The sequence below is a fragment of the Alosa pseudoharengus genome, unplaced genomic scaffold, assembly GCF_046254945.1.
Source record: "Alosa pseudoharengus isolate Yale_2024_CS ecotype anadromous, Long Island Sound unplaced genomic scaffold, YU_APseudo_1.1 YU_APseudo_1.1_scf_3, whole genome shotgun sequence".
NCBI lineage: Eukaryota > Metazoa > Chordata > Actinopteri > Clupeiformes > Clupeidae > Alosa > Alosa pseudoharengus.
The window spans coordinates 37323983-37337989 of NW_027468718.1; the positions used below are offsets into that span (position 1 = coordinate 37323983).

General features: G+C 39.1%; 1 protein-coding gene across 4 annotated transcripts in view; it reads left to right on the plus strand.

The window, feature by feature from the left end:
- The window catches only part of vwa8 (von Willebrand factor A domain containing 8), an 833026-nt gene that overhangs the window by 89171 nt on the left and 729848 nt on the right, over nucleotides 1-14007 (plus strand). For all 4 annotated transcript variants that reach the window (XM_076264210.1, XM_076264208.1, XM_076264211.1 and 1 more), the window contains exons 22-23: nucleotides 1172-1247; nucleotides 3261-3396. In XM_076264210.1, coding sequence (XP_076120325.1) covers nucleotides 1172-1247; nucleotides 3261-3396 — 212 coding nt within the window. The remainder of the gene's footprint in view (nucleotides 1-1171; nucleotides 1248-3260; nucleotides 3397-14007) is intronic.

The following is a 14007-nucleotide window of genomic DNA, read 5'->3' on the forward strand; positions in this document are numbered from 1 at the left end:
ATGTAGGCTATGTTTTTGCTTTAACTTTATGCACATAACTGTGATTGGTCAACTCGCTCTGTGTGTTGAGCCGGCTGCTTCAAGCAACCTTTGGGTAGTAGCATCATACTAGTTCGCTAACATAAGCTTTGCAAATAAACTCAGACATATTTTGGTTACAATTACGGGGTTATCCGATTGTAAACTGTCTATCTGCCAGTAACGTTTTGAAATGAACACTTCGTATCGCCAACGAGCAGCAGTAGGCTAGGAGTTCGTTGTAACAACCTTTGCGGTGGTGAGCGATCGCAGACATAAGAGACACAAAACTTTGAAAGGTTTACGCCGACGTAAAGGCAACTGCATTGTGTCGACGCAGAAGCATAAATTCACCAGCACATCAGTGAGGGTGTTTATGTCGTATGCATCCACGCACAAATGTATGGGCGTACAAATAGCAGTCGCTTTCAAAATAAAAACAACAATATTGATTTGCATGCATTATCTCTATGACTATTGTTCTTTCACGGACCTTAGGCGGGCCGGTCAGGGAAAGCCCACGGGCCGGATGTGGCCCGCGGGCCGTATGTTGCCCATGTATGTCCTAGATGCAATACATACATAATTGATGGCTAGCAATCAAGAATGTCATCTGAAAAGTGTCAGAACCAATTGTACTGTAGCTTAATAGGCTATTGCTTCTGACTACAATTATATGTAGCTGTACAGATAAATATTCGGGGGTAATTGTTAAGTTTGGTAAATATGAGGGTATTCTTACAACACCAACTTCCTCACCGTAGTGGTAGTGTTGTGTGTTATCCAGAGGCGAAAGCAGTGTTTAAGACTAATGAAGTATATTAGGTCCCCTGCAGCACTTCAAAAGTAGCCCAGAGCAGTGAAAGTTGTTTGAAAGTCACATGTTCCCATGGCCTGGCTACTATATAGCACAAATAGTTAAGAATCACCCATGAGATTCTTTCCATCAGTGATTCTGCAGACATATTCACATCAAATGGAAAGGAAGTGGAAAACACTGTAGATGAAAATAAAAAAGAATTGGGTCACCATACTAATTTAGTGTCTATTGAGACCTAAGTGAAAACCCCTCTGAGAAATGTAAAGAAGGTTTTTTAGACATGCTTTGGGGCACTGTTCTTAATTGTCTTTTTTTATATTTATGTATATATAGAGACACAACAGTGCAGACCTTAACCCTGCAGCCCTCAGTACGAGATGGGATCATTGTATATGAAGACTCACCTTTGGTCAGTATCATGAGTGATATATTGCTCTGCTCTGTCAAATCACATGCACACACACAAAACATTCTGCAAGTATTTACAATTTACCTTTTACCTTTAAGTATTTGGCATAGACCAGAAATAGGACAACTATCCTGCAATAGCTTATGTTCACAGGCATTGTCATAGAACATTCAGTGGCCTCCACAATTATTTGCACCCTATCAGACAGTCTAATGGGACCATACTCAAACTTTTATTTCAGAAGTGGAGCACCACATATTTTTAGAATTAGGCCTACAGCAGCAAAATTAAGTAGGCCTATCCTGTATTTTGCTATGTATAGCACAAACAGTAAAGAATCATCCATGATATTCTACCGATCTGTGATTCTGCAGAGACATATTCACATCAAATAGCCAGAAATAAAGTGGAAAACGCTGTAGATGAAAATAAAAATTAATTGTACATAGCTGATACTTTTCCTGCACTTGAAATGAAAGAAAAAATAAATATCTTGTAGGATAATAAAGCCCGGGCCAGCTACACTGCAAAAAATGAATTCTAACCAAGTGTTATTGATCTTATATTAAGATTAAAAAATCTATTTGGTATTGTTTCTAGTATGAAGAGACTTACCTAGCGCCCTCTCAAAAGATCATTTTGACTTAATTTAAGAAGACTTTAACTTATTTTAAGGAGTCTTATCAAGACAAATTTGCTCAACGCACTGGCAGACAAATTTGCTTATTTTTAGGACAAATTTGCTTAACGCACTGGCAGACAAATTTGCTTGTTTTCAAGATGTGATATCTTAAAATAAGTCAATTTTTTTTTTTATTAAATGATTTCACAAGAAAGTGCTAGGTAAGTCTCTTTATACTGAAAACAATACCAACTAGTTTTTTTTATCTTGATATAAGATTAATAACACTTGGTAAGATTTTGTTAGATAAGCAGTTTTTGCAGTGTACCTACTGACATACTTGAACTCTGCATAACTGTAAAAGGTGGTGTTGGGTGGGTTGAATGTCCCATGTACCCTCACTACTCCCCTGATATTTTCAAAGGAGTAGCTGATTTTTAATAACAATACAAGTGTGAGTGAGAATGAGAAAGGGCATTTGGCTTATGTGTCTTAATATTTATATCTCTGTGAAACAGAAAGTTGTGGATTATTCTGAGGGATTTGTCAGGATAAATTAATTCAATTAAATCAGTTATTTATTTGAAATTATTTGGAGTGATTTCAGTGATTTTTTATAATCCTTTTTACTCATCTTTGTCAGAGGTGCCAAATATTGTGGAAGCCACTGTAGGTGCAAATTACATTTTGGGGCTAGGCAGAGAAAGAAATGGGAAAAGTCATTAATGAATCTTTGCTTTTCTAAAACGGATAGTTCTGATCCTTGATTGTGATCTCCGCTAGCGCGTCGTGCCTAACAACACCCCTTAGCTGTTGTAGAATCAGTGTAACCTACGGCCTCTCGGGGCTTATTGCTTAAGTAACTACACCCATCGGGGAGCAGCAGGTTAAAAAACACTCCCTTTGGAAAATATTTTTTTATGGCCTTTCAACACAGTTACAATGTTTACAATACTTCTATTTGTCTGTAGAGAACCTCACCACACTTCCACAGAAATATCATTCTATTTTGTACATTGTCAGTGGTGAAAACAGAGTTTGTTTTTTTGATGTGTGCCTTTGCCCTTTGCAGTTGCATTGTAAGACAATTTGGTGTTAATGCGAACAACTGTCTTGCTCAAAAACTGCACCAATAAATGTCATTATGCTCTCAAACAACTGTTTGAACCTGTTAGTTTCTGGAAATAGACCTTAGGTTGTTTTTGCTCCGGAACATTCCTTTAAGGCTTTCAAAGTGCCAATAAAGCACAATAAAGCCTGTGACAAACTTGACCATGGAGTGCATTTTGACACTGGAATAGATGGACCCTGATGAACCATGAAGGTTTTACATGAATAATACAATACAATCCTAATTTCTCCCCTCTTCACCTGTGTATTTGTGTATGAAGGTAAAAGCAGTAAAAATGGGACATATCTTGGTCATTGATGAAGCCGACAAAGCCCCTACCAATGTCACATGTATACTGAAGACCCTTGTAGAGGATGGAGAGATGATTCTGGCAGATGGAAGGAGGATTGTGTCAGGTACAGCTCTCATGTAGACATAGTTTAAATAGGAATGATTTGGGCCCGAGCACTGGAGGGCTGTGGCCTGCACCGAAGGTGTAAAGCCTATTGTTTCTGTTTCTATTGTTTCGGTTTATTATTAATATTATCATTACACTGCAAAAAAATAAAATCTAACCAAGTGTTATTAATCTTATAATAAGATCAAAAAATCTATTTGGGATTGTTTTTAGTATGAAGAGACTTACCAAGTACTCTCTCAAAAGATCATTTTGATTTGATTTAAGAAGACTTTAACTTATTTTAAGGAGTCTTATGAAGACAAATTTACTCAACGCTCTGGCAGACAAATTTGCTTGTTTTTAGGACAAATTTGCTGAACACACTGGCAGACAAATGTGCTTGTTTTCAGGATTAGACGTCTTAAAAGAAGTCAAGCTCTATTTAAATTAAGTCAAATGATTTTACGAGAAAGTGCTAGGTACGTCTCTTCATACTAAAAACAGTACCAAATACTTTTTGATCTTGATATAAGATTAATAACACTTGGTTAGATTTTATTAGATAAGCAGTTTTGCAGTGTACTCTTCATTCTTTATTATTTATCTGGATCCCCATTAGCTTCCACAAAGTGGTTGCTAATCTTCCTGGGGTACGCACAGTGGAAGATTACACTCAGGTAAAAACAGATAATACAGAAATGGTACATTACAGTAGGTGCAATGAACAAACACAAAAAAACAAATTTCAGGATGAATGAAAAGTCTGGTTCCAAAACGCTATATTTCAACATTAAACATTAATGTTATTTAATTGTGTATCTCAGGCAATATCAATAATTTTGCAGTTGTGTTGTTTTGATTGAGTAAAGATAAATCAAATAGCAATAACACAATTACAGTTCCACTGAAATTACCTGGTAAACAACATTTAAAATGTCAAAATTCATGACAATGAAGGATATAGCATTTTGGAACCAAACTCTTCAAAAATACAAAAAATAAAATAATAAAACAAAGGACAAGAGAAATGAACAATTTAACAGTTGGGCAGAATCAAACCAATGCAACTTTCACAAAAGAGCTACAACATTAACGTTACAGTAGCATAACTATATTGAATCAATATCAAACTCTGAATTCTTGAATTTCCCCTTGGGGATCAATAAAGTATCTATCTATCTATCTATCTATCTATCTATCTATACCACAATAGGCTAAACACTGTTATGAACTCATATCCATCCTGCTTCATCTACAGTCAGGATAAATCCAATTAAATGATATAGCCTACGTCTACTTTAGGCTTGCCTGCATTATTAAATGACAATTGAAGATTTCACCACTTCACAAAAAAAGTTAATTTATTCACACTTAGCCTAATAAAATTCACTCGTGCTCTAATCCCTCTTGCTCTCATCCTAAATCGCAGAGTAACATAAATCCATCACTTCAATATCATCCAGTGAAATATTTATTGATATTCAATAATTTATGGTACGTTCTAACTAAACTAGGCTAACAATCTCATTTCTCTGTTTTACCCCTTCCCCTTACCCCTTACCCTTAGTCTTGCTTTTGTTGAAATAATTCCTGCTTTTGTTGAAATAATTCCTGAACAGTTTTATTCAGAGCTGAAAATGCAATGATGGCCTATTTGACAGAAGATAGATGTAGGTTGCTAGTGACAAAATATTAGCTTTCAGTGTGGTACGATCTCTCTGTAAATTACGTTTAATTCAAGTGTTTCAATTATCCCAGCTCTCCCTTATGGTTGGCTAGTGGTGTCTCATTTCCAAGGGGAATATCTTCACCCCTATGTCTTGCCACTCGGTTTCGAGGGACAAGGGCTAGGGGTAAGATGAAGGGATAGGGAAAGGGGAAGGGGTAAAACGGAGAAATGAGAAAATTGTGTATATTTTAACATTTAAATGCATCAATCTGGTGCACTTTCGAAAGAAATTTAGAGGTTAGATTTATTTTTAACTATGGATGGAAATATTTGTGCTGTAGCCAAAACTGTTTTGCACACACAGGTGGAATAGTTATGATGATGATAGCCTAGGCCAGGGGTCGGCAACCCGCGGCTCCGGAGCCTCATCCGGCTCTTTGATCCCTCTGATGCGGCTCAGCTTTTGAAAATAATAATGAGTATAGGCCTATTTAATTCAAATGTATTTTATTTTAGCTCGTAGGTCTATCTGAGTAATTTATATAACTTCCCACCTCACTTGACTTTGTAACCTGCACCATATTGTTACATTCGCGGTTCGTTGCCATGTCAATATCAAACAAAATCACCGATTTCCCTCCATTTCAGTCAACGAGAACACTTGTCTTTAATTGTTATTGTTGATATGTGCGCTTGCTGTAGGCTAGATAAGGAAAATGTCAAAAAGGAAACGTCAGCGACCACAGCTTGCGAGCACGAACATAAGCGGGCTGAAATGGGAAAGTTTCCATCCGAAGACTGATTCTGAAAACGCAAAATGAACTGCCCGTTTTATAGGCTATCGCACACTGCAACGAGTTAGTATTGCTGTGTTAACCCTATTCCACTTGCATGTGAGAAATCTTTCTCACAAATGAAAAATATAAAAACAAACCTGCGCTCACGTTTAAGGGCAATTCCGCGCAAAACTGTCACATCCATAACGCCAACACAATGCCATGGTAGGCTATTTAGTTGCCGTTATGGATATATGACAGTTTTGCGTGGAGTTGCCCTTAAATGATGACAGCCTCAATTCTTACATGAAACTTCACCTCACTGAATATGAGCTAGTCAGACTCCAAGGCTATCACCAAATCTAATCTCTGGTAGGCCTAATGTTCAATTTCGCCAATGACATGTCAATGAAAATTGAGTGTTGTGTTGTGAACTACAGTGGGCATCGCTTTCAAATGACCACTTCAGTCGCGCATTACGAGGCGTGAAGCTGCGTGAAGCTTTAGTACCACTTTCAGCCACTGTGCGTCGCTCTGCCACTGTATATCGCTCTGCCTGCCGCCCCTTCTGAAAAAGCAGGAGACTTGCCGAGAGTAATCCCAGCCTACGAATTCAATAACAAAATAAATCATGCATAATTAAACATTACCTCGATTTAGGCTACTTGGGTACGAAAATCGAAATTTGCTGTCTACATTATTGTCAGTGTTGGGGGTAACGCAACTACGCAAATCAAAACAGTGGTGTGATAATTGAGCCAGTAGAGAAATAACTGTTCAGAATTAATCTGTAGCCTTGGGTAGGCTTCTGCAGAAAACAATGTTGTTGCCGATTTAATACTATCTGGCGACGTTTTCAATAGAGGCTTTCAATAGGAACTATGACCCACGTTTTGGTTTCGTAAATTAATTTGCCCTACTTCTTGACTGCAATGTAGTCAATTGACTGCTTGACATGTCATTTTTATTTTTCTGTACAATAAAGCTTTATGCTGCAGAATTACATTCATATTTGGCTGACTTCTGCAGACGCGCAAAAAAACACTGCCAGGCCATCCTTAAAAATATTTTCGTTTACCGTAACCCTACCGACCCTGTCAATTTAGAACCGATATAGAAATATTTTTTTCCCCTTTTAGTCCGACCGACTTGCCGGTTGTAAACTTGCGTTAAGACCGACCGATTATTTTTACTCTAAACAACCAATACAAATAAAATACTATTTATTTTAGTAGGCCTAAGTATTGTGAATATAAATTGCCTACATACAAACGTAGGCTCTCTTAAAGCCCCCCTGTGTAAGAAATTCTCCCATCTAGTGGTTAGGAGTTATATAGCAACCAACCTCTCAAGCGCTGCCTCGTTTAGAACTACGGGAGCCGTTACACATCAAAACTGACACTAGTTCTGGACTCCTAGCATGTCGAAGCATAAACTTCTCTCTAAAAGCGTAACTCTCGCCAAAATGCACCCTAGGGTGTTTTGTGAATGTACACGAGTCAAACTTTAGTTTAAAAGCCTAATTATGTCTGAAGCGCCACTTTCAAGCTTGTCCGTGTTGTCGTTTTTGGGTCAAATGTGGATTTTGAATGGGAACTATTTTTTGATACATGATCGCGTCAAAATCGCTATTTTTAAAACACTAAGAAGGCTCGACACAACATGAAACTTCGATCGAAGTATTATCAGTGTTTCTACACATGAACTTGAGCATTGAGAACATTGTTCGTGTACACAGTGTTCACTAAAAGAAAGGTTTTGAACAACTCACTTGGCTTTTCTGATCGCTGCCATCATGCCAGTCAAGGAGTGAGTTGTCCAAAACCTTTCTTTTTAGTAAACTACTAGTGCAGTGCCCGTTCAAACCATTCCTGAAGAAAACCCATAGCTCAATTACATGGCCACATGTATGCCTGCTTTAAAAATAGGATGATAGGGAAACATCATTCCAGCTAAGCATTCAATAATGAATACTGAATATTATAATAAATTAGCCTATAATTAATGTGGCCTCTAATAAATTTAGGCATGGCTGCATGTGACATTTCTACAGATCAGAATGACATGACAACTGTTTTGAGTTAAGGCTAAATGTGTATAGCTTACTGAATAACTTCCTAATGCTATTCGAAGCTTGCACATACTTTTATTTTGAGTAGTCACTACATACCCGTGTTTAATGGCGTGATAAGTGGCGTCGAGTCTGCAACTTGTCTAACGTTAGCTATGTGGCATTAGCCTATCGCTCGTTTCAATTTGGGACCTTGCAGTCGGAATTGTCGTTTTAGTTAAAGTCTCTTGAAAGTCCAAAGTATTCGAGTGGTCACTACATACCCGTGTTTGTTGGCGTGTTGTTGCAAGTAATCATTTTATGCAAGCAAACTGCATACAGGGAGTCTTTATTGTTGAGGTCAGACATGATAATCATCTTGCATCTTAACCCACAAGCGGTTCCCGAGTAATCCGTTTAAATTGCGACTGACTATCATCAAAGTGAGACCTAGCAGAGCCCGTTCTCTGGACCTAGCTACTGTCAGTACACGATCCATGGGGTGGAGCTCCCCTGAAACTGGTCCCCTTGGAAACTCGAGAGTGCACACCTTTGTGCCACGCGCGAGCCACATACGAAATCTTAGGTCAGTCTGACAAACGGTCAGCGAGATATGCGTGCCACAGACACACACACACACACACACACACACACAGACGCTTCTTGCTTTATAGATAGATGTGTACACTAACAATGTTCTCAATGCTCAAGTTCATGTGTAGAGACACTGATGATACTTCGATCAAAGTTTCACGTTGTGTCGAGCCTTCTTAGGGCTCTTACAGAGTCAACGCATCGCTACGCATACGCGCCCGCAAGGCTACGCATCGCTACGCTTCGGCCGCCATTATGCGTCGATGCGTAGCAAAATGTGTCATCCCAGTTTTTGATACGCGACGCACTGACGCATGCAATACTATGCGTTGTCGGTGGGGGCGACACTGCAAGTATTGTACATTATGTCAAGTATATGTTATATTTACAGAAGAAGGTTTGAATACAATGGCCAGAGAAGAGGAAACATTATGCAAGCTTATCTTTCTTTTACGCTCTATGGAGCTCCACATTGTAGGTTACATGCTATTCATTGTGTATAACATGATTGTCACTTGGAGGAGACTTCAGACTTGTAGATAACTTACGTTAGTATAGTTAGCTAACCGCTGCTAACGTGCTAGCATCGTCACGTCAGAAAACCATGGGGATGTGCACATGTGTTAGTGTACATTTATTCACCATATATTAATAAAGTTGAAGTGGCTCTGCAATGCAGGCACGGCGCTACGGGTGGGCCTGGATCATAGACAGTAAAAGAAATGGACGAACAGACTCCGTCGTTTTCAATGGGAGGGCACTGAGTCAAATAGAAAGATTTTTCAGTTGGTCCCCCCAGTACTGCGCAGACTCACACTTAACTTCGTGACGTTAGCCATCGAACTGAATCTTGTAACTCATATGATAGATACACAGAAACTTCTTACACTTCCTTCGCCTTCAAAGTCATCAAAGTTAAACATTTATTTATGTATTATTATTAATATCATCCTCACCAAGTCGAGTTAATGTTGAAGCTACCATAGCCTACATGATCATCTTCAAAAACAGTCATGCTAAAACAAAACAAAGTTATAGCCTTGAAGCTAATCTTTTTTCCACTTTTCCGACCTACGGTCAATCCATCGAAAAACTCTGAAATGATTAATGCCCTTTTTTTTAAAAATTAGGTTTACTTTTTTATTATTATTAGGTTCCCTCTGTGTAATGCTTTACCTTAACATACGGTCGTGTATGCTAGGTTTTGCTTATGAGTTACCGTCATAGACAGTAAGGTGGACTGAGCTTCTTATCCAAACAATACGGTTATCTCCCTACGGCGCGAAAGAGAGATTACATCAAAGCTAGCTTCCCTCCAACCGAACAAGCTAACCGTTCTTCTTACGGGTAACCAACGTTACGGACGAGCTAGTGGAGTCTGTTTTGCCTTTGTAGTGTTTATGTGGATTACACAGAAGCTACAATATCGGCACAGGATATATGTTATATGAAGTTATGGTATTTCAAAAAAATCCTACAATGAATGGACTTCTATGGGAGTTAGCAGAGAGGTGGTCCCTCCAGCCTACGTCGATTCTTCTTCTTCTTCATGCAGCAGATTTAATATGAACGTTACCTTCCATAACACATAATTTGGAACGTAGGCTACGTGCGCGCGAGGTTGGGCATGTCATTGTTTGCATTTAATATTTGGTATAGGCCTACGTTACAAGGAAATCATGAAGTCATCAATAACAAGGTGGTGGTGGAATTATCCTGTTCTCGTCATTTAGACTAGCCTACACGTTCAGGTTTGTTATCAGCCTCTAGCCTACAGTCTCGAGCTGGCCAAACAGTGGTGGCCTGCTTTGCCTAGTTGTAAAATCGAATTAGTGAGTCTTCAATGTTCCCTTCTCCCTAAGCTAAGCATAACAAACCATATAATGCATATTGCTATTTAAAAGCCACTCTGCTAGGTGGCTATATAGTTCGTTTCTAGCAAACAGAAAATGTCAAGATAGCTAAATGTCATTACATCCTCTAATTGTCAAAATTGTATTGTCCATAATATTTAATAAATGTGGTGCAAATGAGGCTTGAGTCAGTGGATTCATTTATGAAAAGTGAGCAGCAAGTCAGGCAAAATGGGAATTATGAAAAACGTTTAGACTCTGGGCTAAGCCCCGAATGTTTTCAACTGCCCTGCATATTGATTGAAACTGTCGGGCAGTGTGATTGATCTGTATTGTTGAAAACCTAAAACAAATGAAATATTCGACTTCATGTTATACAAGCAGAACTAAACTATGTTTGGGGGAAATATTAGATTCCCACTTTTACAGCCTATAGGCCTTAGGTCTATTCGAGAGATGCGCTAAAGCACAGCCAGCAGGTATCGTGCGTAATGGAGATTCCAAAGCGCTCTTATTTGGTCAGAACCAAGGACAGTGATCGAGGATAGTACGTCCGTCCTTTTTACAATGCAACAAACTATTTAAAGAGCATCAAGCTATTCAAATCTCTATTATGTAAGCACAAATAATATAACAGTATATTAGTCAGTCATTTTTATTAGGTTAAACAGTGATTTGATAAAGTTTTTTTTAAGGCCCACCCACAATTGGTCTAGCCCATCCAAAACTGGAATCCTGGCGCCGTGCCTGCTGCAATGTAGGCTATGTTTGCGTTTATTTACAGTACCATGTTCCTTACATGACATGACACAGTGTCCTTGTAACATGCAGTCAATCTAGCACAGCGAATCACACTCACCTCCCGTCTATAGTTTGTCACCCAACAAAGCTAGATATTACTTTTTATACGTGTCTCCATGTCATACTGGAGTCTTTTTGAGAATTCTAAATTAAATATGATCCGTGGCTCTCCAAAAGAGCCTCTTGGGATGTAACTTTTACAGACAGCTTAAATATCACTCAGAATGTCACCAGTGACTGCTACCCCCTGTTGCGTGAGCGATGTATTGCATTTCACTTATCGGCCGCGTTGCTTGCGTCCACCGTGTAAACTATGAAAGGGAGCACGTCGCTCGCGTCGCTAACGTTGCTTGCTCACGTTGCTCGCGTTGACTCTGTAAGAGCCTTTAGTGTTTTAAAATAGCGATTTTGACGCATCGAAATAGTAGACTAGTGCCCCTACGACTCCCATTCACGAAAGTTTGACTCGGTATATTCACAAAAACACCTTAGGATGCATTTTTGGGAGAGTTACGCTTGAATAAGCAATAACAACATATTCATAACATTTTGTGTACTGTTTTATTGCCATTGCTTGTGTGCGATGCCAATGCAACTCTTTCGGACTGAGCTAGCTAGCTATCGTTAGCACAGTAAATGGAAAGTGAATGGGAACGGCTAGGTAGTAGGCTACTGCAGCTAAGGACTTTGGTTAAACTATATTGTTGCAAACTAAACTGAAATAACCCGTTCAGCAACTTTGTGGTCTATTAGTCCTAGCATAACTATGTTAGGTTAGGTTGTCACTGTCTCTGGGTCTAGAAACTAGAGATCAAGTGAGCTGGTGACAGATCACGAACAAAGTTATTTCTCTTTATTTATTTCTTTGGAAAATACAGTGTCGGACTGTTAGGAAGATATGACTTGTAGAAAATGGGCTCGTAACTTACATTGCTGAATGTAGGGAAATTCTGCAGATGAATCCAAGCTAATGTTTTTCTATGCATCCAGACGCCAAAGACTGAGCTGTATTCGCATATTATGTCCCTTGCTGGCCACCGGTATTTTAACATGGCGCACGTACACGGCTAGTCGCCCCTGTGCTATGTAGATTTAAATGAGGATTTCTAAGCCAATAGGTATGCTTCGAATTGGTGGTGGTGGTAATTAAACATGAATGAGGCCACATTTATGAATGGTAAATGTTGATTTTGTTAACAAACAACTGAAAACGTTACACAGGGGGGCTTTAAATAAAACCCTGTGGCGTCATCTCTACGCCATTGGTTTACGCATGTCACACTATGGCCTATACGCTTCGTTTCATTCACACAAACATCTCGACTCAACGCTTATTACTTGGCACGAAGCTCTGGAAGAACTGTGCCCAGATCTTTTCCCATTATTTCTCCCCTCTAGTCTAACGGTGACCGTGTTGAAGAATTGAAATTGGTTGTGGTCTATTCAGCATTTCTCAAAATATGGGCTTAACCCAGATTCAAACTCTTGGACAGGGGACTGATAACTGCTGTGTAACGGCGGCTATCATCAGCCGGCCTTAACGCACTGCACCACAGAATTGACGGCGTGGGTGAATAGGGATAAATAACAATAGATTACACAACTGTTTCACCAGCACATTTAAATGACTTGACTAAAACCGTGCATAACTGGAGGTACACCTGTTATCTGAGCAGTCTGTATGTCCTCATTTTGTGAATGCGAGGACGATATGAGTTTCATAGATATCCGAGTCATCTATGCAACATAATGTTTGAAAACCACTGGCTCGTAATCACAATAATTTAACACACGACAGTTGGATACTTCATCATGTTCCCATGCCTACATTTTGGTGAGTAGCATAGAGATCGTTAAAACAATAAAGTATGGCTCTCCGTTTGGGACATCGAAAACTTATATTTTTAATAGGGTAGACTACCGTCGGAGATGCTGACTTGCAAAGGCCTCGGGATAACACGTTATCTCCACTATCATCAGTCAATGCCTCCTTGATCAAAGTGGGGAATGAAAGAAAAAGTTTGAGAACCACTGGCTTAGTGTTAATTTCGTCAGAGGCGACGAGAGGAAATATGTTCGTCAACGACCTTTTTTTTCATGACTAAGACGAGACGATGACGAGACTGCAGTAATGTCCTGAAACACTGACTAAGACTATCTTAAGATGCATTATTGTTGACGAAAAAAGACGAGACTAAAATGTTTTGCATGAAATAAAAACTAAGATAAAATCTCTCTTCATTTTCGTCTACAAAATGAGAAGACAGAATATCTAGCTGTTACGTTTTCAAAATATTCCGAATGAGTTCATACGCAACAGCTTTCCTGTAGGCTAGTCTACATGCTGTTGCTGCAACCCTGTGGCTGCAACACGAAACTACATGGAACAAGAACACTGGAGATTTCTGCCAGAGTTAGCAAGCTAACTACATAAGCTTTATGCCACAATGCTACATACCCAAAAGTTGAAGCTTCTCTCATACAAATTAACATCCCCCAGAATGTCCATACGAAAATGTTCATCATGTAATGTCAACTATTTAACTAGTTAGACTGATGATGCAAAGTTTGCTAGCAAGTAAGCTAATATGGAAAGTTCGCTAGCAAGTTAGCTATGGCTAAGATGGAGAGTCTGTTTGGGGAATGTGTTGTGTTTGGGCGCATATCGCCATCTAGCGAGGCGGAGTAAAACATTAATACTTTGGCCTATGACTGTGTACTCAAACTTTTTCAGTTTCAGGAACACTTAACTAACCCTAGCTAAAAAAACAGTAGCCTATAATTAGTCTACACAATAGGCATACTCACTGAACCACCTTGCTTATTGTCTTTGCACTTTGCTTATTCTGTGGATTCATACTGTATGATTTAAACTGGCATATCT